The sequence below is a fragment of the Aphelocoma coerulescens genome, chromosome 3 (genome assembly GCF_041296385.1).
Source record: "Aphelocoma coerulescens isolate FSJ_1873_10779 chromosome 3, UR_Acoe_1.0, whole genome shotgun sequence".
Taxonomy (NCBI): domain Eukaryota; kingdom Metazoa; phylum Chordata; class Aves; order Passeriformes; family Corvidae; genus Aphelocoma; species Aphelocoma coerulescens.
In genome coordinates this window covers 38955787-38980925 of record NC_091016.1, presented here as the reverse complement: position 1 = coordinate 38980925, position 25139 = coordinate 38955787, and the positions used below count along the sequence as shown (strand labels likewise).

The 25139-nt window shown below is 42.6% G+C and overlaps 2 protein-coding genes across 5 annotated transcripts in view; one reads left to right on the top strand and one right to left on the bottom strand.

Annotated features, from left to right (window-relative positions):
• Positions 1 to 2597, top strand: part of ZFAND3 (zinc finger AN1-type containing 3) — a 135455-nt gene extending 132858 nt beyond the window's left edge. The window contains exon 7 of the mRNA XM_069009835.1: positions 34 to 2597. Within this exon, the coding sequence (XP_068865936.1) occupies positions 34 to 188 (155 nt within the window). The 3' untranslated portion in view covers positions 189 to 2597. The remainder of the gene's footprint in view (positions 1 to 33) is intronic.
• Positions 2598 to 2735: 138 nt separating this feature from the next.
• LOC138107944 (uncharacterized) lies at positions 2736 to 24677 on the bottom strand. Of its 4 annotated transcripts, XM_069009840.1 has the most exons (6): positions 23964 to 24677; positions 23790 to 23815; positions 22651 to 22690; positions 8025 to 8266; positions 6595 to 7469; positions 2736 to 4685 (listed from the first exon to the last, which is right to left on the bottom strand). In XM_069009840.1, the coding sequence occupies exons 1-5, from the start codon at positions 24160 to 24162 to the stop codon at positions 7434 to 7436; spliced, it is 543 nt and encodes a 180-aa protein (XP_068865941.1). In that variant the 5' UTR covers positions 24163 to 24677; the 3' UTR covers positions 2736 to 4685; positions 6595 to 7433. The 4 variants fall into 4 exon arrangements, 3 of the variants coding, with proteins under 3 accessions (XP_068865941.1, XP_068865938.1, XP_068865940.1); XM_069009837.1 differs by having other exon boundaries at positions 6595 to 8266; positions 23964 to 24670; XM_069009839.1 differs by lacking the exon at positions 6595 to 7469 and having other exon boundaries at positions 23964 to 24667.
• Between the last annotated feature and the right edge of the window lie 462 nt (positions 24678 to 25139).

The following is a 25139-nucleotide window of genomic DNA, read 5'->3' as shown; positions in this document are numbered from 1 at the left end:
CCTAACTGTGTCTCTTGTCTCCCTCTGCGGCAGGTTACGTGTTCTGCATGTTGCACCGCCTGCCCGAACAGCACGACTGCACGTTCGACCACATGGGCCGCGGGCGCGAGGAGGCCATCATGAAAATGGTGAAACTGGATCGGAAAGTAGGGAGATCTTGCCAACGTATTGGCGAAGGATGTTCCTGAGTGCAAGACTGCAACCAAATGCTGTTCTCTTAGTTCACTAATGTTAGCCTTATTTAGGACAAAGTCAGCCAGACACCTTGTACTAGGCAAGTTTCAGACTACAGCCAATCAGTTTCCTTTCTTTAGCCAACCGTCCTGGTACTGTAGTTTAGGGATTGATGGTGGTTGAAATCGATCTCTGGCTGGTTACTAAGGTGCCTGCTAGCCACCGTATAAAAATAAAACATGAAGAAATATTATTTTTGAGTATGGCTAGTGGATTTAAACAAAGCAAGAAAAATCCAAAGGCTTCTGTTATTGCTGGAGTCACTCTAAAAGCCTTATGCTGGAAACATTCCAGCTGCAGAGTTAAAACAAATAGTTGTATAAAGCTGGTGTAAAAGTTTGCTATGCACATGGCTTTCGGACAAACTGTTTAATGTGCAGCCTTTCACCTCTTCACTGCTACTGAATCCTGAGGAGGTGAAATACTACTTGGAGCAGCAACTGCAGCTCCTTAAGCCCAGAAGACCTGACTGGTCACTCGTGCCTTCATCGCGTGTGGCTTTTGAGTTAGGCAGTGTCACCAGCATCAGGGATTCTGTTGGGGTAGGAACACCTTTCTGGTTCTTCCCAGGAAGCCAAAAAGAAAGGGGGACAGAGATTCTTATGAAAAATTTTTATATGTATCTTACTATAAAGAACCTATCAGGGTTTTTTTTTTTTTCTTTTTTTTTTTCCTTTCTTCTCTGTTAAATTATGATCTCTCTTTAAAGCCAACTCCATCCTGGAGCAGTAAATGGTGCATACTTTTTACATGGCATCCACAGAGATTCTACGCGCTGTGTGAACAGATTCCACATACCTTGAGCAGTGCAGCCATTCCCACCGGCCGAAACCTGATTGGCTCTTGTTTGCCTTTTGCTAAGTGCAGGTATCTGATAATTGATCAAATAAGGCTAATTCACAGCACAGTAGCCATGGCTGGATTCTACAGACTGACTTTCTGTAGCTAGACTTACATATTGGGGAAAAAAGGACATTTTGTAGCAAACGGAATTCAGTAACAGTATTGGGGAACAACCTGTAAAAAAACCACCCTTTGTCAGAATGAGTTTGTGTTCCTCACGTTCAGAGTGTCAATGAGATAATCAAAGGGGCTCCACCAGCCCTCCTTCTATGCAGCTGAACGCGCCCACAAAAATCCCTGCCCGCAAAGCAAGTATAGCAAGTGGATGTGAAAAGCATTACCTGGATAGAACGTTCTGGATGTGGTTAGACCCGTGGTTCTGTGTTACGGTGTGTCATGCTGAGCTGAGCCGAACTGCACCAGCTTTGCCAGTTTGGAAACATAAAAGCAAACATATCGTAATCGGGCTGTCTCCTGCTGCACACAGGGCTTATGCAGGTAAAAGGATTCCTACTGATGTCACCCAGCTTAATCCTGAATGAGTTTAACTTCTCAGTCTATTAGTAAGTTATTAACAAGTGGGTAAATTTGTAAGAAGACCTGAGGGAGGGAAAGACTTTGTCTCATCTTCAAATACTGGGCAGATCTGAAACATCAGGGGGTGAAGTAACCTGTCACTTGGAAAACCCCAGCTTGTATGTGTCATCTTCCATTCTACTTGTTACAGGTAATTAACTCCTTATAGGCCAAATTATACTGTTATTTTGGTAGCCAGTTAGGAACATTTAACAGTGAGACAACTAATGAAAACCAGAATACTACATATATATATGTATGTGTCTCTCCACACACACTCTGCATCGGACTGTATTAGCATTAATTAACCATGAAGCAAGTCAGAAGTGTCCCATCATTATAAATGCAAGCTCTCTGGAAGGCAAGCTGGTTTTTTCCTTTGTTCTTATTGAAGAATATGAAACCAGCAGCAAAAGCTTCTGTAGTGGGCTGCATTTTCAGAAAATGGTCCTGGTGCGAGGGACTGTCCAAGGATATTATTTACATTTGCCGTGAGGAGTTTAAGAAAAACATGGATTTTGGCGGCTGCTGTGATACGCACTTTCTTTCCTACAAAATCCTATCCTAGCATTTGATGGGCATTCTGATTGATACACAAGACTTTCTGCATTAATACTGAAGATGCTATTTTGTTCCTCCTTAATATTCTCTTTAATCTCGTTACAAGTGCACAGACGGTTTCAAGGTGGCTCTTGAGAGGACACTACTTAAAGTTCATGTGAATTATGGACAATGTTCACTTTAAACAAAAAGTTGGGGAGGGGGTTGTTCCTTTGCAGTATCTGTTCTGTGAAGTTTGTTAAACGTAAAGAAAGCTTAAGTTCTTGTATCTTAAAAGAAGATCTTATTTAACCCTTTTGTGTTCTAGATTTACTTACACATGTAGCCTAGAGCTCAGTTTTAGTTTAACATTGTGAAAATATTAAAAGAATCTTGTAACTTTATTCTTTTTCCTCATGCTAAAATCAAATTAAACCAATCAGATTAAAGTTTGAATTCCTTTCTGCCTATTCCAACAGATCTTGCTATTTTGCACCATTTCTACTGTAAATTCATGTAAGAAATATGAACAGGGAGAAGACCAAGTTTAGGTCAATAACTTCAAGCTGAATTTACAATTGGTGAAGGGGGGACAGGATTTTCTGCAGGTTTGGAAGGGAAGGATAGTATTTCTGCTGGGTTTGAATTCAGGGGTTTGTTTTGTAAGCAAATCTACTGCAGCCAGTTTGGTCCATTTAACTTTGAGGTTAGACACAATAATCACATGACTAAGTTGTACATACTCAAGTCAAATGCATACTGTACACTGTATCACTGGCATTAAAATGTCTTAAGTGTTCTTTCATGCACTTGGACAGCTTCACCTAGAGTAGCTGTATTCCAAATCCAAATGGGCTGTATTCATAATGGATAAACAGAGGAATAACTATTGTTTCTTAATAGTTTAGATGCTGAAGACACAAGGCTAATTTTAAAAACCCACAATTTACTATATTAGAGGGAGAGAGAATGTAAAACTAATAATTTTAAAACAATTTTGAAAATTGTTTGGAATTGAAATTGTGCCTGATTCATGGGACACGTACACCCATTTTTTCCCTCAAATTCATGTGGTACTTTCAGTTATAACTGTGCATGATTATTGAACAAGATGGCTGTGTTCTAGTAAAGGTAAGTTACATAAAACAGCTCTGCCTTTTCACCCAGTTTCAAACCTATGACTAGGTGCGAGCTAGGGCTCCAAGGTAAAATAAGAATTGCCTGGGAATGTTGCTGTGTACCTTTTTCTGTTTCAAAGCAGCTCTGTGTCTTGACTGAGCAGCAGCACATCTGTAACGTGAGGTACCTGAGAACATGAACTGCTCTTCAGTACTGTCCAGGCAACACCCAGAAAAGAGTCCTGGTGAAATTCCAGCAATCCAAAAATGATATTATCTGCTTTTATCAACTCAATGGCAGGTGATAAATACATTCAAAACTTGAATTCTGCATGACTTTTCTTTTGAATAAATTGTAATCCCCTGGCCTAGTGAATACAATGTCCTCTTTATATTTAGCTTTGTACTCACTGTGGTGTTCATTCTGTAATCAGCAGTTCCTTCTGTGCTTATGTTACAATTTAGATATAAATCTCTAGGGGATAAAATAACTTTTTTTTAAATCCTACAGTGATTATTTCAGTACAAAAACTCACCAGGGAGGTAAACTGATGTTAACTGTGTCATAAGACTACAGATTTTACAACAGACTCCAAGAAGTATGCCAGTGAAATATCTGACAGCACTTGTCCTCACCGTTGATGTGTAGACAGTTAAGTGCCCTGCCAAATTGTAGTAATATTCTCTTTGTTGTATTGTAGTTACTGATATTGTCAGTCATCAGAGGAACGGCCAAGAGAAAGTCTAAGCAAAGTAATCCCTTAATGTAACAATGAGCTTGTAGCCAGTTCAGGCTGGAAATAAATTAATATTCTCCTGGCAGCCTTTATGCCTAGAAAACCAATGGAAGCATTTAAGACTGCACTGTTTAAAATGAACTGTATTTAGTGGCACCAGATGTTTATCTCATTACTCAAATACTTGATTAGAATTCTACATAAAGAACAAAAATAACACGTGTGGTTCAACACAAAAGCTGTGGTGGCAGGAGCTGCTGTGTAAGGATGTAGTTTTAGTGTAACCAGTTCATAAGATTACGCTTAGTTAAGACTGTGTCTGTACATACTTCACTACACAAAGGACCACACTGAAAAAAGAGTGCATAAGATTAAACTGTTCAAAAGTAGTTGCAGTGCACATTTTACATGGTGAACCGGTGCAGTAGTGGGCTTTATTTCTATCAGCAGCTGTTTTGGGAGAACAAACTTTACTGCTGCTGGAAAGAGCCACTTAAATAACAGTCCTGAAATACACCAGTGAGAAGGACTCTTCCTCATCTTCATTCATTTTTCCTTTTTGTTGAGGCAGTCAGCATGTGCAGCTGGGCATTTGAAAGCAGTTCTGCTTGAATGTTCCTCTTTTTGGCTTTTCAGTCTTCCCCACCAGCAAAAAAAAAAAAAAAAAAGTAACAACTTTGTTGTTCTTGCAAGTCCCTGCATGTTAGTTCAAGCAGATTAATATACGGATGTTGGTCTACAGAAGTGATGACCTTGTATTTTACTGCAGTGACAGGCTATTTCTTCAGTTAACTGAAACATAATGTAGACATGATTTACCTGTTTTGGATGTTGGGCTGGGGGGTTTTTGAACTTCAGTTCTATGATTCTGTTCACTCACACCTTCCCATAAACTCTGCATGCCTCATCTTACACTCTGAACTTGAGTCAGGACAAAAGAAGGCATGAAAACAGGAGGCAGAGGATGCAAAGTGACAAGTGCTTAGTGATCACATCCACTTCCTCTTGAAGTCAGATCAGATCATAGAAAAGAGGCAGATAATTACTTGCCAAACAGCAACAACTTAATTTTTGACTTAGTACTACAGAAAACCATTTTGCTTTGTGACTATACCTGTGTAGAGTTTGAGTCAATTCTGCAACAGACATTATATGCAAAGAAATGAAACAGGACCATCATAATAAGAAAACATTTTTGATGGATTATTTAGTAATAACTACATATTTTGCTACTGGACCTTCCTATTTTGCAATATGCTGCTATTTTCTTTGGAAGAAAACCAAGCAGAACTTTATAAGACTAACTGTAAATGATTTCAAATTCAATACATGCATCTGAAGCATTAGGAAGAGATTACTGAAATTATATATAGTTTTTAAAGATGGTGATGATGACTGCATCCTCTAACAAAAGGGTTTTGTTCTTCACGTAGTAGCAAGTGTTGATGGCAATGGTTTAACTGTAAGCAGAATGTTCCTTTCTGCTAAGTTTGTGCAAAGCCAATAACATGCAGTAGGATGCTGTGAGTTAATAACTTGTAGCACGGTGCAGTGACTGTGTAAGTAATAAGAATAAAATTATAGAGACCTACTCCTGTCTGTGGCTCTCCCTTCACATGAAAAGACAGGTAACACCCACTCTTTCCTTGTTGCTTAGTCCCCTTTATTCTTTTGTGAGTTGCAGAAGACACTTTCCTTCCCTCTACCAGCATGCTCGAGGAGGGTGGAAAAACAAATTCTAACTAAAGGGTTTTTAAGGAAAAAAAAAGTTGATATCTCTGAAGGCAAAGTATTGAAGTTATCCTCCATATCAGAGATGCAACTCCAGAAAGAGGTCTCCTTAAGAGTTCTTGGAAGGAACACTTGAAAATTTTGAGATGTTTTTCCCCCCTTTGATTGTTTAGGATCTCTTTGAAGCAGAGTGCTAATCCTTTAAAAATCCTAAAAAATAAAGCACAGCATTATATCTTCCTTTGAAAGGGGCTTGCATGATCAGCACTGCTGCTTTAAGCCAGCTCAGTGAAAGGTTCATTGTTGACTCCTGAAATGCTCAGTCTCATCTCTCCACTTTTCAAAGGAGCAAATAAATGCAAGACTCTTGGAGGAGGGAGGAAAGAGTCTGAGCTAAAGCTGAGCTAAATTCATTCTAGCAATAATTTGTCTTTTCTCCCCCCACCTCCTTTTGCAGTGTTTACACTACATTTGCTTTAGATTCCTGAAAGCTTCAGCTACACCAGTTTCAAGAGAAGTCTTTTAACACACTGCATTTAGCAGCAGCATGAGGAAGATGATGAGCTCTAGTAGGTTAAAAAGAAAATTAATCACTGTTGGCCACCAAAACTCTTGTCCACACTACAAGTGTTAAAAGCATGGCTACCTGGAAATGTTTTACCTGATCCACCTGTATTAGCTTTGCATGAATCCTCCTTTGGGTAGTCTGTCATGTGCACAGCAGCCAGAGGTGTGACCTTTGTCCTGTCTGCAAGCAGACTTTGCCCTTTGTTACGCACACCCACCCCAACATTTGTATAGATAGAAATACTCACCAGGCAAGCAGCAGTTAGTTACAAATTCTACAGCTATACACCTGTTTTTAAGTCTCTCTGTATACCCCTTGTTTTCTCCTTTTGACTGTTTGGTCTCAGGTCGTGTCAAAAATAATAGTTCCACATGTATTTCCTGTACATGGACCCATATACACATACATCTCCTGGGACATCAAATGGCTGTAGCAGAATGATGCTGCTGGAAGAAGCCAGCTTTCACTTCCTGCACACCCACATGTGTATTATCAGTCCTTGTCTGGCTTGTCTTCTGGGGAGATGTAGCTTGTCCCCTTATCTCAATTTGCCTGTTTAATAGTAGCTGTAGTTAAATCATTATCAACCACTATAGACTTGGTCCTGGAACCACCATGATGTTCATTTGCAATTCCATGAAAAACAACCCCCCTGAGCATGCGGGAGGTTTGAGTGACTGCCAGCAGTTCTGGTCTTTCTCCACAGCGTGTGTCCTGCTGTCCTGTGGGCACAGAGCTCTGAGGGATGACAGGAGTGTGCACGTGGGCAGGATCAGCAAGGTGATGCTGATTGTATTCCAGCTGCCACTTTAATAGAAATACTTTGCCTCTGAGGCAGCAACTCCTGCTAAATTAGTGGGAGCAGATAAATACGTGCTATTTGAAACTTACTATCCAGTAAATGTCTATTTATCAGCCTTTTTCAGCACCTCTGCCAGCATTTATTTCTTTATTTGCTGATTTCTGTAGGCTTTCCTCCATCATCCCTTTTACAAATTCTCCCTCATCGACTATGATGCCCACTCCTACATCAAATTGTCCTGTTCAGAGACAGTCTCTGTGAAGACAGCATAACAGTAAAGATGATCACATAGCTAAAGGTGCTGGGGCTTGTATTGCCATCTGTAATGAAAACAGTAATTTTTAAATGTTAAATGACTGCTGTTGTTTAGTATACAAAACTCCTAGAGCTGCCTTACTACACTGTAGCAAATGACATTAAGGCTGTATTCTACTTCCAGTTCAAACCCCTTCTTCCTTGCTCTTAACTCTGGACTTTCTCAATCTGAGGAACCTTACACTAGCTTGATACTGCAGCCACTGGAGATACGCAGGCAGTGTTTAATAGCACCTCTGCAAGTACCAAATATCCATCCAGACCAAGAATAAAAGCTTGTCTGTTTGTTCTGCTTTAATTCTTTCTCTTGTTAACCCAATATTGTTATTCTGTGGATAAAATACAAAGCTATCACTCATTTGCCAAGTAATGCTAAACGTTTATCAAGCACAGTGATTGATTTAAGATTTTTAGCATGTGGTTGATACTGTGGGTTTGTTTGGTTTCTTTACACCAAGCTTCATGAAGACAGTGCTCAAGTGTTTAACAACTACTGGAACAGGCAGATCTGACTGATGTAGAAACCACGGGTCAAGCAGGCCCAAGTCAAGACTTCTTACCATGAAACAGAACCAGTTCCTTGCCTTTGCTGTTCTCTGTGTGGAGAATAAAGGTAAAGCCAAGTCTGCTGCCTCAGCTGCATTGCCTGTGCCAGTTGTCCCATGGCTCAGCAGCTGGAGGGGTGCTCTGTGCTGCTGCCCCAGGCCCTGGAAGATCTCAGGAGTCACAGAACCATCATCCATGAGTCTCTGAAGGCAGTAAAGCATGTACATTGTACATCCTCTATCTAACCATGTTTGTTCTGTGAAACAATAAAATAATTTATGAAGAGATGTGATGTATTAAACAAGACAGTGCTGATCTGCAGTTGAATTGTGTGTTCTGGGGTGGCTTACCAGCTTTTGGCTGGTAGCAGTAAGGTAGGTAAGGAAATTCAACAAGCTTATGTGGCTTAAATCACTCCACAGGAAATGAAACATATTAGGCCTTATGCAGTCTGCATACATCCAGCAAGGCAGAGAGATTAATGCATTTATTTCACACCAGCCCTGATTCAGCCACTTAACATCAACACAGATCAGTTTCCCTCAGTCAACATTCAGCATCTTTCCAGAGTAAAGGCAAGGAGGATCAATCATTTTGAGAGCAGTCCACAGATAAAACATATCAGAGTTAAATATCTGCTATAAGGATTACGCAGTTCTGTGTAAAGCGTAGCAAAATAGAATTCTAATACTGAAATGCATTTCGAATACAACACTACATTTCTGATTTCTCAGAAAGCTCCATGGGAGCCGAGATTGGGGCATTAACAGCAGAAAAAAACAAAAGGCAATAGGCTTCCCACACCATATAATTCTTCACGGTAAGACAGTCTGACCCTTGCTGTTCTTACTGTTTATGGATTTCTTGGTGTAATTTTCTGTTTGAGAGAGCTTAACTGTGAGCTACAGTTTGTGGATACTGTGTAATTCCATTGCTAGATAACTGCTACTCCAAAGTGTGTGAGAAGAATGAAAGCACTAAGCCTTAGAATGTCTAGCTTTTGTCCTTTATTTTCGGGCACCTGTCTAAAGGGTTGATCCCCTAAATATAGAAAAAACAGGCAAATTTAAAGTAACAAATTTTTCCAAGGGACCTGCATAAACTTCCTGCACAGATTTCATCAGCATGTTAATTGGGAGCTGCCAGGTAAACAGTCTTCAGTTTAAAAAAAGCCTCAGTGAAAAGTGACGCACTCTCTCCAGCCAGAGGAGATGCCATGCTTCTGTTCCACACAAATTGTCCATGACTACTGGGGTCCTGTCTGTGCCAGCACAGCCACACAAATAGAAGTACAGGCTTTGCACGCCAACTCTCACAATCCATGAAGGCAGCTGAACTTCAAAGGATTGCAAGAGATAATGGGTTTACAGGATGCTGCTCTAACCATCTTTTGTTTTACTTCTCTGCTGGCACATAGGTCTTATGGAGAAGCATAACAAATGTCTTTGTTTTGGTGGGGTGCCAAGCCAACTAAGACTTAAACACTGCACATACCATCCCCAAAATAAAAAGGATCTTTCCTTCTTGAGAATATGAAACCCAGTCACATTCCACAGTTGCAATGGGCCTACGACACTCACAGGAGAGTCTCACACAGGCATTATTTCATCAGAGATGACAGACTATGCAACCTTCACCTGCAGGCAGTTCAGCAATTAGTTCATGTAATTTGGCAAGGAGAGAGAATACTGGAGTCTAAAGTATCCACTTACTCAAATTCAGCTCAATGTGGTAGCCAGCTCTGATACTGAGTTACAGTCCACACCAACCCATGTAGAAGAATCAAATTCCACTTCTGTGCTTTCCCATGGACTATGCCAAACCAGTAAAAGAAATGCCATCCCTGGTGTGATCATCATACGAGTCCCTCGTCACTCCAAATTCATAGGCAGCATCAAGGAGTTCAGACAGACCAGTACACCAGTCTCTGTGCAGAGAAAAGGGTTCAACCCCCTGTTACTGTGGAGAGAAGTCACTGTGACATTCCTGCCCTGACTTTGGTAGACAGGCAGGACAGAAGGGCAGCCATGGGTAAGATACTGATACTGTCAGTACAGTGACTGCACAGTGCTGGAGCTCACGGGGCACCCCCTGTATGAGCTCCATGCTCTGCCCCTACATCACTTGGCCATGCCTTGCCTGTATCCTGCAGACCTTCTTCTCCAGCAGTAGGACGGGCTTAAGAGCTCCTCTGCAACAACATCCACCCACGTTCTCAGACAAGTGGCAGATCAACACTGGCAAATGCTTGACCAAAAGTCCTCAAAGAGGAAGGAAAAAGAGCAGAACACCCTGTGCCACTTTGGACTGCTGAAGGCCATTTTGAAACCTTCCCTCTCCCCATTCTCCAAACCTTGTTTCTGGTCCTGAACATCTGCCAAGCAAAGGTCAGTGAAGGGACACACATGTTGCACACAAGCCTCCTCCTGACATCCCACCAGCTCCTGTCCGAAGTTGCAGTGTTTGGCTCAGTATTTGATGGTACTGGAAAGTTTGGTGGGGGTGGCATAGGATGCAAATCTTGGGTGGAATGTCCTCCTGACACACAACAAGGGAAGTTACTTTGCTGTTTGTAAAAATTGGCAAGAACCAGCCTCTGTTTAGTGAGCTGACAGTGCCCATTTTATCACTTGGGACGCTGAAGCAAGTTTTAGTCAGTAACCCAACCTCTGGGTACAAGAGTGTTCCTCAGGAATAGAAACAGTAAATCTCTCTGCCACAATTTCATTCTCTGCTCAAGCTGAGCCCTGCATCAGTGACTGCACAATGTCAAGGTGCAACATAAAATACCTGGCTCCATGCTGAACTAATGCTTTGACTCAGTATTTCATTTTCACAAGAAATGAAAAACAAATAGACATGGAAGATTACTGAAAGGACAGGTCACTAGCCAGGGTGACTGGGCTCTACATTACACTGAGTTCTTACAAGTCATTCAAGTTTCCTAAGGTTAGCTGGAGTACTGTTCTCCTCTTTGTCACACTAAGAGGGTGTTTGATTTTGCTTGTGGTGTTGTAAATGTATCAGTTTCCTCCCAGAGGTATTTGCCCTTTAGGAAAGGGATCAAACTGTGCAATCCAATTTGTAAAGCACTGAAATACTTGCATAAAAGTGCTACATACAGGCTATTCAGAGGCTGTCTGTCAGTATTCATTTCAGAATAGCCTGGGTGTAGGAGAAAATAAAATAAGTGTGTGACCCTAAATATAAATAGTCAGTATGTGGCTCCTGAAGAAGAACATGAACATTGTTGACCCAGAACCTGAAGGGTAGGATTTAAAGGACTTTCCTTTCATTTTCTGTTTTAGCAGCCTTGAAAGTAGAAATTCTCCCCATCTCACATGGCTACCTCTCCCACAGATCAGGTCTTTGGTAGCATGCCAATTTCACATCTATATTTATTAGTAAGTGGACAAAATGTATTGAACTGCCAACATTTCACAGCTGAGAACTAAAGGTGAGAATTAAGTGACCAAATAACTATGAAAACAACTGGTATCTGGCTGGAATGAAACTAGTTCCTAGATAAACCAGCAGTTCCTGATTATTATCCTGACCATTAAGATTCCTCCTTCTTCCACTGGTATTTAAAGAAAACCTCTCTGGGAATGCTGCAGCATCACAGAAATTGCACAAGACTTCTGTAAATTTCTGGGCTAATACAACTTCAGAAAACCCCAACAAATATCAAGTGCCATGAAAATGCATTTTCTAGGCAGCAAAGACTAAGTGACACAACGTCACCTTTCATAAAGGGTTTTAGTTTGCTAATAACAGTTCCGTGGACTGCAATTAAATGCACAGCAGCTGTGTTACAACGCCATGGTATATGGAATTCTGCTCAAGTGCTGTGGGAAATAAAGCAAGCAGCAGAAGAAACACTTCTTTATAGCAACAAGGGGGTCTCATGCCAGGAGAGAGGCAGCCACCCTGAGGGCACAGCAAACAACTGGGTAGCTGTGGTGGCACTCACCATCCCTCCACTCCCCACAGATGCAAAAGCAGTTCTGACCTTCACTGAGGCATTCCTCAGTGTGCAGTGCTTGCCCTGCAAAGGCATTGCTCAAGCTGGCTTGCAAACCTGACCAGCAGTGTTAGGCTGTACTTGTCTACATCAAGTCTGGTTGAATCCTTGCCACCAATTTAATCTGTGGGTCTTAGACATGTCCAGTGCTGAGATCTCCTGACTGCAGATTTAATATCCACACAGTGCTCAACACCTCTACTACCACACTACTGCCACAATGCCACAAAGACAGCAGCAGCAACACTGGCCAGACTTCAGCAAAACCTTGGGTTGTTTCTTGTATTTGGCAGAATTGCCATTTATCAGGTAAACCATGCCCAGCCTTGCCCTCCTGAGCCTCATGGCCCTCCTCTGACCTCAGCAGGGCCAGTGCTTTGGCATAAAGACCCTTTCCTGCTGAAAACTGGACAAGGTCTCTTCTGCTCTAAGATCACCAAGCCATGCTGATCGCCAGCTGCTGAGCGCTGTTGTTATCTTTGCTTTTAAAGCACTCTAGACAACCACAATGCTGCACAAAACATACTCATTTATTTAGCCAAATGACATTAGCCCAGTATTTTACATTGATGCAGCCAAACTGACATTTTTATTGATCCAGGTAGCCTGTTCTATGTACCTTCTTCATTATTTTCCATTTGTCCAATTAAAGTAAAAAGAGAGAAGAAAAACAGGCTGTGACAGAACCCTGAAATAGCTTGAGTTTTCATGTGGAACAACTCCCCACCTTTTCTTTCAGATAAGCACATCAAAGTACACCAAGAAGCTCTCAATCTCTAAACCAGGAGATGTTCTAGTTTATTAGGCTCTAAAATAAGCCCTCTCTTCAAATAGATAAAACCTGAGGTTTTCTTGGTAAGGCAGTCAATAAAAGAGTTTCAGAGCACATTCTCCCTTTCTCATCACCCTGTCCTTATGGAAAAAGAGAGGGACTCTGTCTCTCTGCTGGAGTTTCCCTACCCATGTTGCTGATCTTTCCTGCTAAAGGTTTTCTAACTGAGAACAGCTTTTCCCCCTGCCACCCCCAAGAGAAAGTACAAGTACTTCCAACAGTATTTCACCCTCGTGTAGCAGCTGCAAGACACACAGGCAGCTCTTCCTCACTGCTACTCCACTACAACACACCCCACGAGAAACAAAGGGAACAAAACTAAGCAGCTGCACAAGCCCTGCATCTGGTACCACCTGCATCTGCTAAACAAATCAAAAAACAAGAACTGTGTACAAGAACTAGGGCAGCTCAACTGACGTGCCCAACCTGCATTACTACAGTACACCCTAGATAATGAATTTCATGCAGCCAAGAAGAACCAAAAAGTCATTTAGAATAAACAGGAAAGCTGGGAAAAATAAGCTTGCTAAATTTAATTCAGAGTATTAAACCTGGACTTTTGTTGTCAGATTTGGTGGGCAACTTAAAAATATGCCATGAAGACCATATTCTTCCTTTTACAAAGAAAAATCCAGACAGAAGGCAGGTGCCAATAAGGCAGCATTTGTTTTAGTCATGTAAATAGTATCTTCCATAACCTCCATGTCTTGATATCAATAAATGACAGTAATAGAGAAACTGAGATAACAGCAGGTCTGCAGTAGAGGTGACTCCAGGTCTCCAGTGATGGGCAGCTGAGCACTGTTTGACAGATGGCCTGAAAACCTGTCCAGTGGCTCAGCTCATTCTGAATGGCTGCTCTTCAATGTAGAATGTAAAGGGAACGTGTTGACAACACTGTGCAGGAATGAGAGGACACAGTTTGCATACCAGCTCTATTGTTATGTTTGTTTGTTTTTAAATGAGGTGTGTGAGCCTGTAATCCAAAATGCTCTCCCTTTTTACACCTTCCTTTTTCAGCTGCCAAGGTTTTATATCTATGCTTTGAGAATTTCCATAGCTGTCACATGCAACAGCTTCAGCAGCAATTGTGAGGTTGTCCAGTGTTTATAGATATATTCAATTAGTTAACATCGGGAAGGCTTTGGTTCCTAATTTGTTCCATTTCTGCCTTCTCCAATACCTTTCCACTGAGATCAGAATTCCAGAAGTCTAAAATCAAACCCTGCAAGTCAGTCAATGCCAGATGCTGAACCTAAGTTCTTTCTGAATAGCAAAAATAGATTTATCTTCTTTTATTAATTACAGCAATGCAGCACCTTTCTTTTCTAATAAGAAAGATAAAGATCTTTCTTATCTCCCAACAATCCAAAGAAGACATCTGAGATGGCTTATGTTGGCTAGGCTCTTTTCTCTCATTTGGAATCATTTAATGGCTTTGTAAAACAGGCACCCCAGCAGGTAAAAACAATTACCCAGAAGGTTTTCCATTCAAAGGGAAGTTTGGTTACAATGGTTAATCTTGGGCCCCCCCATCCTCTGTCTCTCAAGCAATTCTGGCATTCAAGATGCAGATGAGAAATCAGTGTAATTAGTACCTATTTCTCAGCAGTAGCTGAGCTGACCTACCTCGCACATGCCATTTTTCCTCCTTGATGCAAGAGCTTAGCAGCATCTTAACTTCAGCAGCATAAAGAGAAGATCAAGTCAATTAGTGGCAAGAGGAAAAAAGAGCAGTTCCTCTTGCAAGTAAGAAAGGGAGAGCAAGTACTGCACAGATTAGGTGGCTCATTACATTCTTTTTCATCTTAGATTTTAAAAGGCAGCAAAAATGCTAATATATCATCAGAAGTATTTGCTAGGAGTTTCTGCAGTCAAGCTGAAGTCTAAATGCAACAAAGAAGCGTTAGAAATCCCACGCAAAGCCTTGGTGCCAAACAATTCCTGATCAGAGCACTGAAATGCTTCACGTGGCATTTAGAATGCCACAAGCATCAGAGATCTGCCCTTTGGAGATGATATAAGGCATCAGAACATCTCATTATCCTTTACACTAGAAAAATCCAAACATTCAGTCTACTACTGAAATTTTACTGCTAGATGTAGCCTCAATTGCAAAGAGCCCCAATCACAAACAATTTGTTCTTTCAAAAAAGGAAATCTCTAATATGAAGAGCACTCTTTTCCTACTGAGTTGCCTACACAGAGGTAAACAAAGCCCATCCTTTTTCACACAGGAAAATCATCAAATGTGTGGATTAAACAGAGATTCATCACTATCCCTCTGAGCATGCTGATAACACTGCACATTTCTTCGGCATGAAAAAACCCAATCATTTTCAAATGAGATTTCTGTCTCCATCCCAAATGGAGCTGCAAGTGATTGAGTTACTGTGGTGTACAGTGGATCAGAGCTTGTCCATTGAGCAGCAGTAGCCAAGGCCATGGTGTGCCCTTAACCCATTGCAAATGCAAAGTAAAACCACTTCCACATGGCCTAGCTTAAAATCTTGTACTAAGATACCATCCATCACCAGCACTTCAGTAATTCTTCACATGCATTCTCCTCCTCTTGCAAACACAGTCCTTCACACACAGTACCTCAAACATTTGTTATCACAGGAATGTAGATTTAGGGAGGCAGCACTGACATTGTTTACATGGAAATTTGAACAGGCCATGCAGAATAAGATTTTCACTGCCTTGGGAAGTTTTTAACTGCAGCATAAACCAGATGCAATTTTCATGTAGTGCATGAATGATGGCACTTCCAGAAGGACAACATCCCCTGTTATCACAGCAAAGTGCTGTCTGCCCTTGAAGAGAGAGGAATGCCGCCTCCTCCATCAAAGAACTACACTCCTTGCAGCACAAGCTTTTCCCGTCGCATTCTCCCACCTCAGGACTCAGCAGATTTGAACCTGCATTATCTCACAAAAGTTAGCAGAATCACACCCCATGGCAGATGGCCAGCATGCCAAGCAAAATATTACTCTGATCTACACAGTCAGAGTGTCTTCCTTCCAGCCTTGACTGATTGTCTTTGAGCTGGATCCTCAACTCCAGTGACATCTTCAAAAAGACCAGCAGCTGCAAGATACCGCACTGCTTGTGACAACAGTCTGGCACTAAAATGGTTGTGAAATCTCACAGCATCGGAACAGGACACAGATATTACAGCCCAACAGGGAGTCAGGTACTGGAATGGGACAACAAGACACACAAAAGGAATACCACATTTCCTGATGTTAAAGGGCTGTCACCCAAACCGTCATCCCTCTTTTCATTCACCTGTGCAAGTCCCACACAGATCAAATAGCTTTCTGGAAGGTCACTGTCAGGAAGAGAAAGATCCAACAGCCAGTATTTCCAAGTCAGCCTGACTTAAAACATTCAAGGCACAGCCTCATGTTTATATTGTGGTCCATGATCCTTGGGTTGGAAGACATCTCCGTCTTTGGAAGTCTAGATAAAAGCCAGGGATAACATGGCAGAATGCAAGGAGCAGAGACTTCACAAGAGGAGTTTCTCAAGCATGCACATTTTACACAATAGAGGCAGAGATTCACTGCCCAGGATTCATGAACCCCAGCTCTCCAACACAGCAGCCACCCCAGCCCACTGATGATACAGAGGAAGGGTACAAAGACCTTAGGTTCACGTTGTGCCCACCTCACTGGCTGCAGGCACTGAGGCTGAACTCTGCAGCAAGGTTTGCCAGCAGGAATGGTGTGGAATGGCAGAGGGGCCCAGGCTAACAAACCTGAGCTAATGAGCTGTCCCCAGCACTGTGGGAGCACAAGCTGCACTTGTGGCATGAAGGAAGCCTGTGGGAGTCCTGGGTGACATTGAGATGGGAGAAGCAGTGTGTACCTAAGAAGCATCTGGGATCCCACAGTCTGGTTGGCAGAAGCAGTGTGAGGGCTCTGATGGTTCTCTTGGTTTGTTGTTAACACAGGCGCCACCGACAGCTGTCCTTTCAATGGCACAGCTTTCTGCACATCTGTACTCTTGTATCAGGGATGACCTGGACCTGTCTGAACTGCTGAAAGGAGACAGACAGTAGAGACAATCTACTCAAAAAAAGCAGACTGCTGTCTAGGTTTGGACTGTGAAGCAAATTCTGCTCCAGCTTTACCCTGAATAGCCAGGTGAATGGTGAAAATGAGAAAAACAGAGGTGAGGTCACAGGGTGAAACTAAGCAAGGAGGGGTCCAGGCCAATAGCAGCTGCACACAGCAATCACACTCTCCCAGGTGTTTTCTGTACTCAACAGCTGGGAGCAGTCAGAGGTGTGATCTCTGCTCTTGGTAAGAACTGGGCATGAGCATCTCTGAAGTGGGAGAACACATTTCAGGATGAAATGAACAACTCTGCTGTAGATGCTCCTCAGACTCTGCATCTTGAGAGACCCAAGATGGAAAGTATAAAACCCCTGTTAGCTCTGCAATTTTGCTTCAGTAGAGGAGCTGTAAGTTGAGAGACATTCAGCATATTTTTTATCAGCTTAGCAATAAAGAGACCATGCCATAAATAGTTTAGATGCACTTCACCCCCTTTAACTGTCCATGTAGGGGGTGCTCTGAGCTAAGCACTGTCCCTGCAGCCCCAGGTGTTAACTGGCACTGGGCTAGGAGGAAATCCCAGAAGGAAGTTCTTCCTTCCCCCGAAACACTAGTGAAAGCCCCACTTGCTAGACTACACAAAGAATGCAAGGGTAATCCTGAGTGACACAGAGTCACTGCACAGCCTCAACATGCCAGACACCGCTTCCTAAAACTGCTTCTGTAGCTGTAAGATCAACAGAACAGCTCACTCCACACCTGCTGTGGTTTAATTGGTTTGGCCACAGGTGACCAGGCTGTACAATACAATATTCTATGTATGCTAGCACAGTCTTTGTGCTTTCCTTTTGCTGCTGCAAATTCCTTATTAAGTATGTCTGGAAACAGAAATACAAAGCTGAGATTATCACAAGGTGTTGGGACAGTGAGGTCTACCCACATTCTGTTTGTTAGCTCTGTTAGGGCAAGGGGCTGGCCACTATATTCCTCTTTCCCTCAGCCCACTGGTTCCATTTACATTACTACCTCACATAATGCAACAGCCTTCACATCTTCACAGTTCAGTTACCTCCACTCTACAGATTTCTGTCCTAATGTTGAGGCAAACTTAATTGCTCATCAAGTCAAGTGTGCCCCAGGCCCTTCTTGTGCTGCCCTTTAAATGCGAAAGCAGGCACACAGTAAAATCTACAGAGTCACTGAAAACGTTCTTCAGGTCTCATCTTCAGTACATTGCCTACAAGATATATGACAATGGTTGGATGGATCATGCTGTTCCAACACTGGTCACTCCCCAGGTTGCAAATTTTTTTTCCCCTTCTGCTGTTATCCTGCATTACTCTGGCCTCTATCCCTCTATTTTTCAATAATTATTCAAAGGTCTTTGGGACAGGGCTTAACTTTTCATTACATACAGAGTACAGTCTTGAGTCTGATTGGGGCCCTCAGATGCAATGATACAAAATAATAATAATAGCTGCAGAGCAGTGGTAATACTCCCCAGTTGTAATGGGCATGCTGGAAAGATTACTTGATGTTTATAAAGCTTTTTCAGACTCTTAGATGAAAGTCAAGCTAGTGATGCACAGGATTTATTATTCTATTCAGCACTTCAGTATCCAAGGCTAGCATCTATTCTAGTTGAAAGAGATTTTTACTGTATTGTAAAATGGAAACAAAATGAAATATATACAGTGCATGGTGCTTTATATATAAGGCACAGGCAGCACAGGAACAGAATTTCATTATTGAAATGGATGTAGCTGAAGCTGTTACACACAGTAGGTAAAAGACCAGATTCAATGACCTCTTATTCCATTTAATCAAAATTGTTAGTATATGGTTTTCCAAAGGCCAAAGAAAATTTCTGGGTTTTTTTTTTTTTCTTCTTTTCTTTATTACATATTTCATCACTTTGTAATAAACCTTTGTAGCTGCTTATGATGTGAATCTCAAGCAGACTTGACCAGCAAAGAAATGAAAATAAAGCACATGCAGGTTCAGCAAACAAAGCCACAGTTCTCCTGTAATACCCTGTGCATTTAACCACCAGATCACAACCATCCGAGGAGGCTGCACTCCCTCTTCCTCATCACAAGTTTCTGCTCATTTCACAGCATCCCCCACTGCTCTATTTAGATGCAAGTTCTCCCCTTCTCCCGCTCTGCACTTGCTGAGCACAGAGGGAAGGCGATGCTGTTTTAATGGTGCTGGTTATGCTATACGTGGTCTTGCTGTTTCTAGGAATAGACATGCTCAGACATCAATTAACATCTAATTGCAGGAATTAATCTTGTTCCTCTGCCTCAGACACCACAGAGATCAAACCAAGCCCATTTGCAGCTCTATTTTTAATATAGTGGAATCGTAGTTTTTTTCCATCCAGTGAAAAATAATTAAGTGACATGCTGTCCAGGGAATACACAGTTCAGGGATCTGGGTGTTTAGGAAGAAATGAACCAAGCAGGAAAAGATCATAACTATTTGTGCCAAAGCATCTTTGTTACTGCAAGTCTTCCCTCTCTTCACACCTTCTCACCAGTACTTCTCTTCACACCTGCTTGCTTGAGTGATCCTCAGAGAGACAGTGAGAATTATGAGAGTGGCTTGGGAAGGAGCTGAATTTGCCAGCCTAGCAGATAATCCCTAATTCTCAGGGTCAGCCTGTCTGTCAAGGCAGAAGAAGAGTGGAAAGAAGATAAAACAAGGAAGTGGAGGGAAAGATTTTAAAACCAACAACAACCAACCAACAATACAGCAAAATGTTTTTGTAGCTTTCCCTTAAAGCAGTTGCCCATATTCTTTATTATTTCCTGAAGACAGACACTGCAGGCCACAGACAAGGCTTTGTACTGTATTTTGCAATTTTTTGTACCAAATGAAGCAAAGCAGCTTTCAGCAGACAGCTCCCAGTCTTAAGATCCTGCCCCAGTTTCCAACATGCATCAGCAAGGATGGCTTGAGTGTGGCCAGTGAAGTTAGGGTGGAAATTGGCTTAGATTGGCTTATTTAGCAAGAAAAGCTTATTTAGCAAGAAAAGAATAGAATCCTACACAGTAAGAGTCAGAAAGCTGAGCTGCAAAGGACTGTGTGACATAACTCTGACACAAGACTGCACTCTAGGACTGGGTCACAACACCTTCTGTACCAAACCTAAAGCAGCTGAAGCAGGCATTATGTCCATGTACAATGCAGACTGCTGATCTATATTTATGGAAAGCTCTTTGATGGTTCCTTCAGTTTTCAGAAAGAGCCGAGCCACTCTTCCTCATTCCTAGGTTAAATTGGCAATGTCCTAGGTTAAATTCCAAGGTCAACTGGCATGACACGTAGCATCACTCATTTTTGCTGCCTGTGTCAGTCCAATTATTCTCTTAGCTCGTCAGCACCAGAGACTTGAGCTGATCTCACCTAAGGCCATCACCCCTTTGCTTCCATTTTCTGTTGTTTGCCAAATACAGTATGCCCAGTAATAAATAACATTGAACCCCTCCTCTTACCTCCTCTTACTAGAGGAGAATGTGGAACATTCCTGCTTCATACCAGCTCAAACTCCACTCAGAAATGCAATTTCGGAAAAAAAGTGCATCTGTGAAGCTTTCTGGCAACTTTACTAGAGGTCACTCCCTGTGTGAGGAGCCCATTTGGAGGCAATGAACATGGGTCAGCCCCATACCCAGAGACATTTCAGAATTTCCCCCACAAAAAAAGGGGTGTGGAGGAGCACCACCATTCCATTTGCTCTCACAGATTTTCAAAAATCCCACCTTCTTACTTTCAAAAAGAAGAAGAGTTCCCAGAGCTTTGGCAACCAGACCCATCATTCCCACATTGCATTGTAGTCATAAACATGAGAAGTGTTGGTGGAGATCTGCCATGTCACGCCTGACTGGAAAAACTTCAGGTTCCTTTAGAAGGGGAAGATGCTCAAAAACAAGACTCAGTTTGGTGACACTTTCCTGGGAAAAGGTCAAATTTACACATGCTTACGTGTGAGTGAAAGGCAGAGGCAGGCTGTGAGTAGCAATCCGTGCTAAGAAGTAAGACAAAAAAACCAAAACACATTTATTCAATGCACATCATAAGTTACTTAATTTACATTCCTATCAAGCAGCAATAAACATCCTTCTGCTGCTTCCCATTTGCCCTCCCCCCAGTTTTTCCATTAGGAGCTCAGCTGGAGGCAAGGAAGGAATGGGAGAGGGGGAAAATAGAGAACCTAATTCCATCTATCTAGTTCTCAAAATACTGATACATAATTCTGCCAATACATGATACCTTGACTCATGACCCTTGTGCCCCCAAGCAGCCCTTACTCACTGCTGACAGCAGAGCTCCCAACTACTAACACCACATCTCAACAACAATTTGATTCGCTTGGCACTTCTTCCACTACTTTATTTCAGCAGTTTGCCCCTCTTTCTCCTAATTGCATCCCCCCAAACCACCAATAATCCATACCATTGCAATCCAGTAATTTTATGCAGCAAGAAAAAGTAATGCAATCAGTGAGAGAGCTGAAGGAATCCATTCTCTACTGTCTCATCCTATCCTACAGTAAACATACTTCCTTAGGAAATGGACATTGCAATGAAGCAAGAACATAAAGGAAGGCAAACCCTTCCCAGCACAAAGGTCTTCTGTCCAGGTGAAACACCCACAAAACACATAAAGTAAGGACCATTCTATTTGGATGGTATTTACCTCACTTGAAAATCACACTGAATTTTTTCATGTGAAAAGCAGTTGCTATCAAGTGCTAAATACATCCGAGGGTACAGAAGATAAAGAAAGTAACCTCAACATAAACCCTCAGCACAAAGCCAGTATTTTAAAAAGTGAGCCATGCTCAAACAAAACATTTTCACATTCAGAGATTTTCCTTCTTTCTTTCTTCAAAGGCACAGACAGAGATGCCCTGATCCCAAAGCAATCAGGTCATTCCTTCAGAGTAACAGATACACACCTGAACTCAAGAGTAACCAAGAGGTACAGTTACAGTGGTGCACACATGAGAAAAGAAATCAAGTACCTAAACACAGCACTGGTCTGGGGAACATGCCCCAGGCATGGATGTAATGCTGAAGCACACCAGCACTTTACACGGTTTTTGTAAACAGCAGCGGAGATTTTACTGAGTAGGAGAAAAGGGTGTTCAGATGAAAGACTGTAGTATCCCATTTCTGACTTAAACTGCAAAGCAAATCAAAGTGTGACTTACATTCCTACCTTAATTTTCCATTTATATAATCACAATACCAATATTCAGACACCTTTAAAAAATGTTTTACTATCTTTGTTTGACAAATGCAACATTAATTAAGTTTATTCATGATAGTCACTTCCATCATTCTCATTACCTCTACTTGAAGACATCACAGCTTTATTAGACAACAAAACTGCTTCATAAATTTCAATTACCTAGAACAAATCATTATTACTATTATTTTATTAGCTCTTGTGTAATTGCCTGTTGTGCATACAATTACAAAATTAATATATGCAAATTCAAATTTAGAAGTTCTTTCTGCAACTTTTATCTGCATATCTGGCACATGTGTATGCTTACATAATTTTTTCATTAGTTTTAAAATCTCCATCCTGAAATTTTCATTGTGCTCACACACTGGCATGATTTAGACATTAAAACGTTATTTTTTAAATGATCTTACTATTTCCATAGCAGCCATTTGAATCACTGAAAAAAAAAATCATCTTACCATTCAGATGTATGCAGAAATATCCATATTTACAGGAAATCTTGAAAAAGAGGATCAGATCATTATTTCTTTGATTACTTTTTTAAGAGGAAAACAAAGACAACTACCTAATTGAGTCTTAGGCATAAGGTATCAAGATCCCAAATTACCAACTTAGAGCTTTCACTCAGCTGTTGCCTATTGACAGCAATGGTCTGCTTTTACAGAACACCTGAGGACTTAAAACATGCACCTGAGAGAAGGCAGCACTCAGTTTTGAGCATTACTCCAGGGTCCACTATTAGTTGGTAAAATAACTATGTGTTCCCTGAGGCAGGGATCAGAACTCTGGACACCCAGGTAACTGAAGTACTTCACGTGGGAGACAAATTTTCTTCTCTCATGTCTTATTTTCTGGATGATGGCACAGCTTCAATAACACAGGTAACAAGTACTGTGCCTCTCTCCCAGTAAACTGCAGGATTAGCGTATTCCTGGGAATAGAGAGAGACGTGACCTTCAAAGTTGTGAGGCTGCAAAGAGAACAATCTCACTTGCTGCAGTTTCTCTGACAAGGTGTTGTATACCAAGATGACACCTTCATCTCTTCTCCTTCAATGAGGATGCACTAAGGAAGAAATAAAAGCTCTTTTCTCTTTCTAGGCATCTCTGCTCAGTAAAGAACTCAGACAACATCCCAAATGTTCCCTAATTAAACACCTGAGCTCTAGAAAGAGACATGATGATGAACCCTTCCACTCACAATCTCCTACGGATTAGATCTCTCCTGTGGATCGCTGTTCTGGAAACACTATCCTGGAAGTAATTTCAAAGCATCTTTGAAATACTCCTCCGGAAGTAATGCTGATATACCCAGCTTTTCCTACAGCCCATTCAAGAAGCTGTTCTGGAAACACTATCCTGGAAGTAATTTCAAAGCATCTTTGAAATACTCCTCTGGAAGTAATGCTGATATACCCAGCTTTTCCTACAGCCCATTCAAGAAGCACAAGTGGGATTTGATACAGATTTCAGATTCAGCTCCAGGGAGAAGTGATTAAAAAATAAAACATTTTGGCACTTAAAGTGCTGTACTTCATTGTGCTGAATTGTTTTTGGTATCTAGCTCCTAGAAACGGACATAATGAAGCTGTACTTACCTGCTTTCCTTGAACTAAACGAGCACCTGAAGGTAAACACAGCAAGTTGTTTTTAAAACAAAAAACGTGGGCGGGAAAGGGTACAAAACTAAATTGATGGGAAGCTGAAAGCACGTTTCATTGTAATATCACCATGAAATAAGAGATTTCAGGTAAGACTATAGTGGTTTTTACCTAGGCAAGGATGAGCAGGTCCTGTGCAGACCCAAACCTGCCGGGGCACGGCACAAAGGAGTGACTGGCACCCCGGGAGCCGCGATGCACGGCGGGCCCCAGGAACTGCACAGGAAGTTATGGAACCACGATCGGAAAAGGCAGGAAAACAACAGGCAGAAAGCGAACTAATCACAGGGCATCTCTTGCAAATAAACATAACAACGATGGAATTACTGTCAAATCAAATTATACGAATTACAGATCGTAAACTGCAGCTGCAGAGCAGCCCGACTGATCGCTCCAAGCGGAGCGGGCGGCGGACACCTCCGGCATTCCGAGCAGCTCCTCACGCGCACCGGGATGCCCCAGAGGAAGCCTCACAGACATATTTAACACACCTGGGGCTTGAGCCCTGGTCTGCCGCCGGCGCGGGAGGCCCTGCCAGGACGAGGGAAAGCCAGGCCGCTCGTTCTGCCCCGACAGAGAACACGCGGCCCAAGGGGCCTCCCCGGCCGGGCGGTCTCCGGCTCCCTCTGCCGGGGCCGCACCGGGGCCGCACCAGCGCCGCCGCCGCCATCGCTGCTGCGGCCCCTCAGGGGCGCAGCCCCGGCACAGCTTTCCCTGTCCCTCGGTGCCCCCGCCTGGTTGAGGGAGAGGCGGGGAGGTGGCGGGGCACGGCCACGGGGGGCCCCTCCGAGGGGACGCGGGCGGGCACGGGGGAAACGCTCGGGTGCGGCCGCTGGAAGAGGAGCGGGCCCTGCGGGAGGAGAGGAGGAAAGCTGGGGGCGATGGTGGAAGTGCGGCGGGAGGCGGGCCGGAGCCCCGGTGAGGAGCCCAGGGACGGAGCGCTTCTCCAGGGACACCCGCTGTCCCGGCGCCTCCGCCGTGAGGGGCGGGAGGTGCCTCCCGCGGGAATCCCGCCCATGGACCCTGAGGGGGCGTGGGAGAGGAGCTGCGGCGCTGTGCCTTTCACCGGGTGTCTGATCGGAGCAAGGTGCTTCTCCCCGGGACAGATAAACCACCGTGCCTGTAACAAGCATTCTCCTTTCAGATCTGAATGGCCTCCTTCAATAAAATAAGTTGTTTTAATCGTTTATTCTGTCTGTACAAAACACACCAGATTTGCTGCTAGAGATAAAGCTATAGCAAAGGACAGTGTTTAACAAAGACATCAAAGGGTTTCTCACAAAGCAA

Bases quoted from the DNA above. Each gene is read 5' to 3' on its own strand.
- LOC138107944 (XM_069009837.1), bottom strand. From the start codon at position 24,162: ATGTTTATTTGCAAGAGATGCCCTGTGATTAGTTCGCTTTCTGCCTGT. The intron at 23,816-23,963 runs GTAAAAACCACT...GTTTACCTTCAG, and splicing joins ACCTGCTCATCCTTGCCTAG to GTGCTCGTTTAGTTCAAGGA. The intron at 8,267-22,650 runs GTAAGATGATTT...ATTGTTTCACAG, and splicing joins TTTCTGCATACATCTGAATG to AACAAACATGGTTAGATAGA.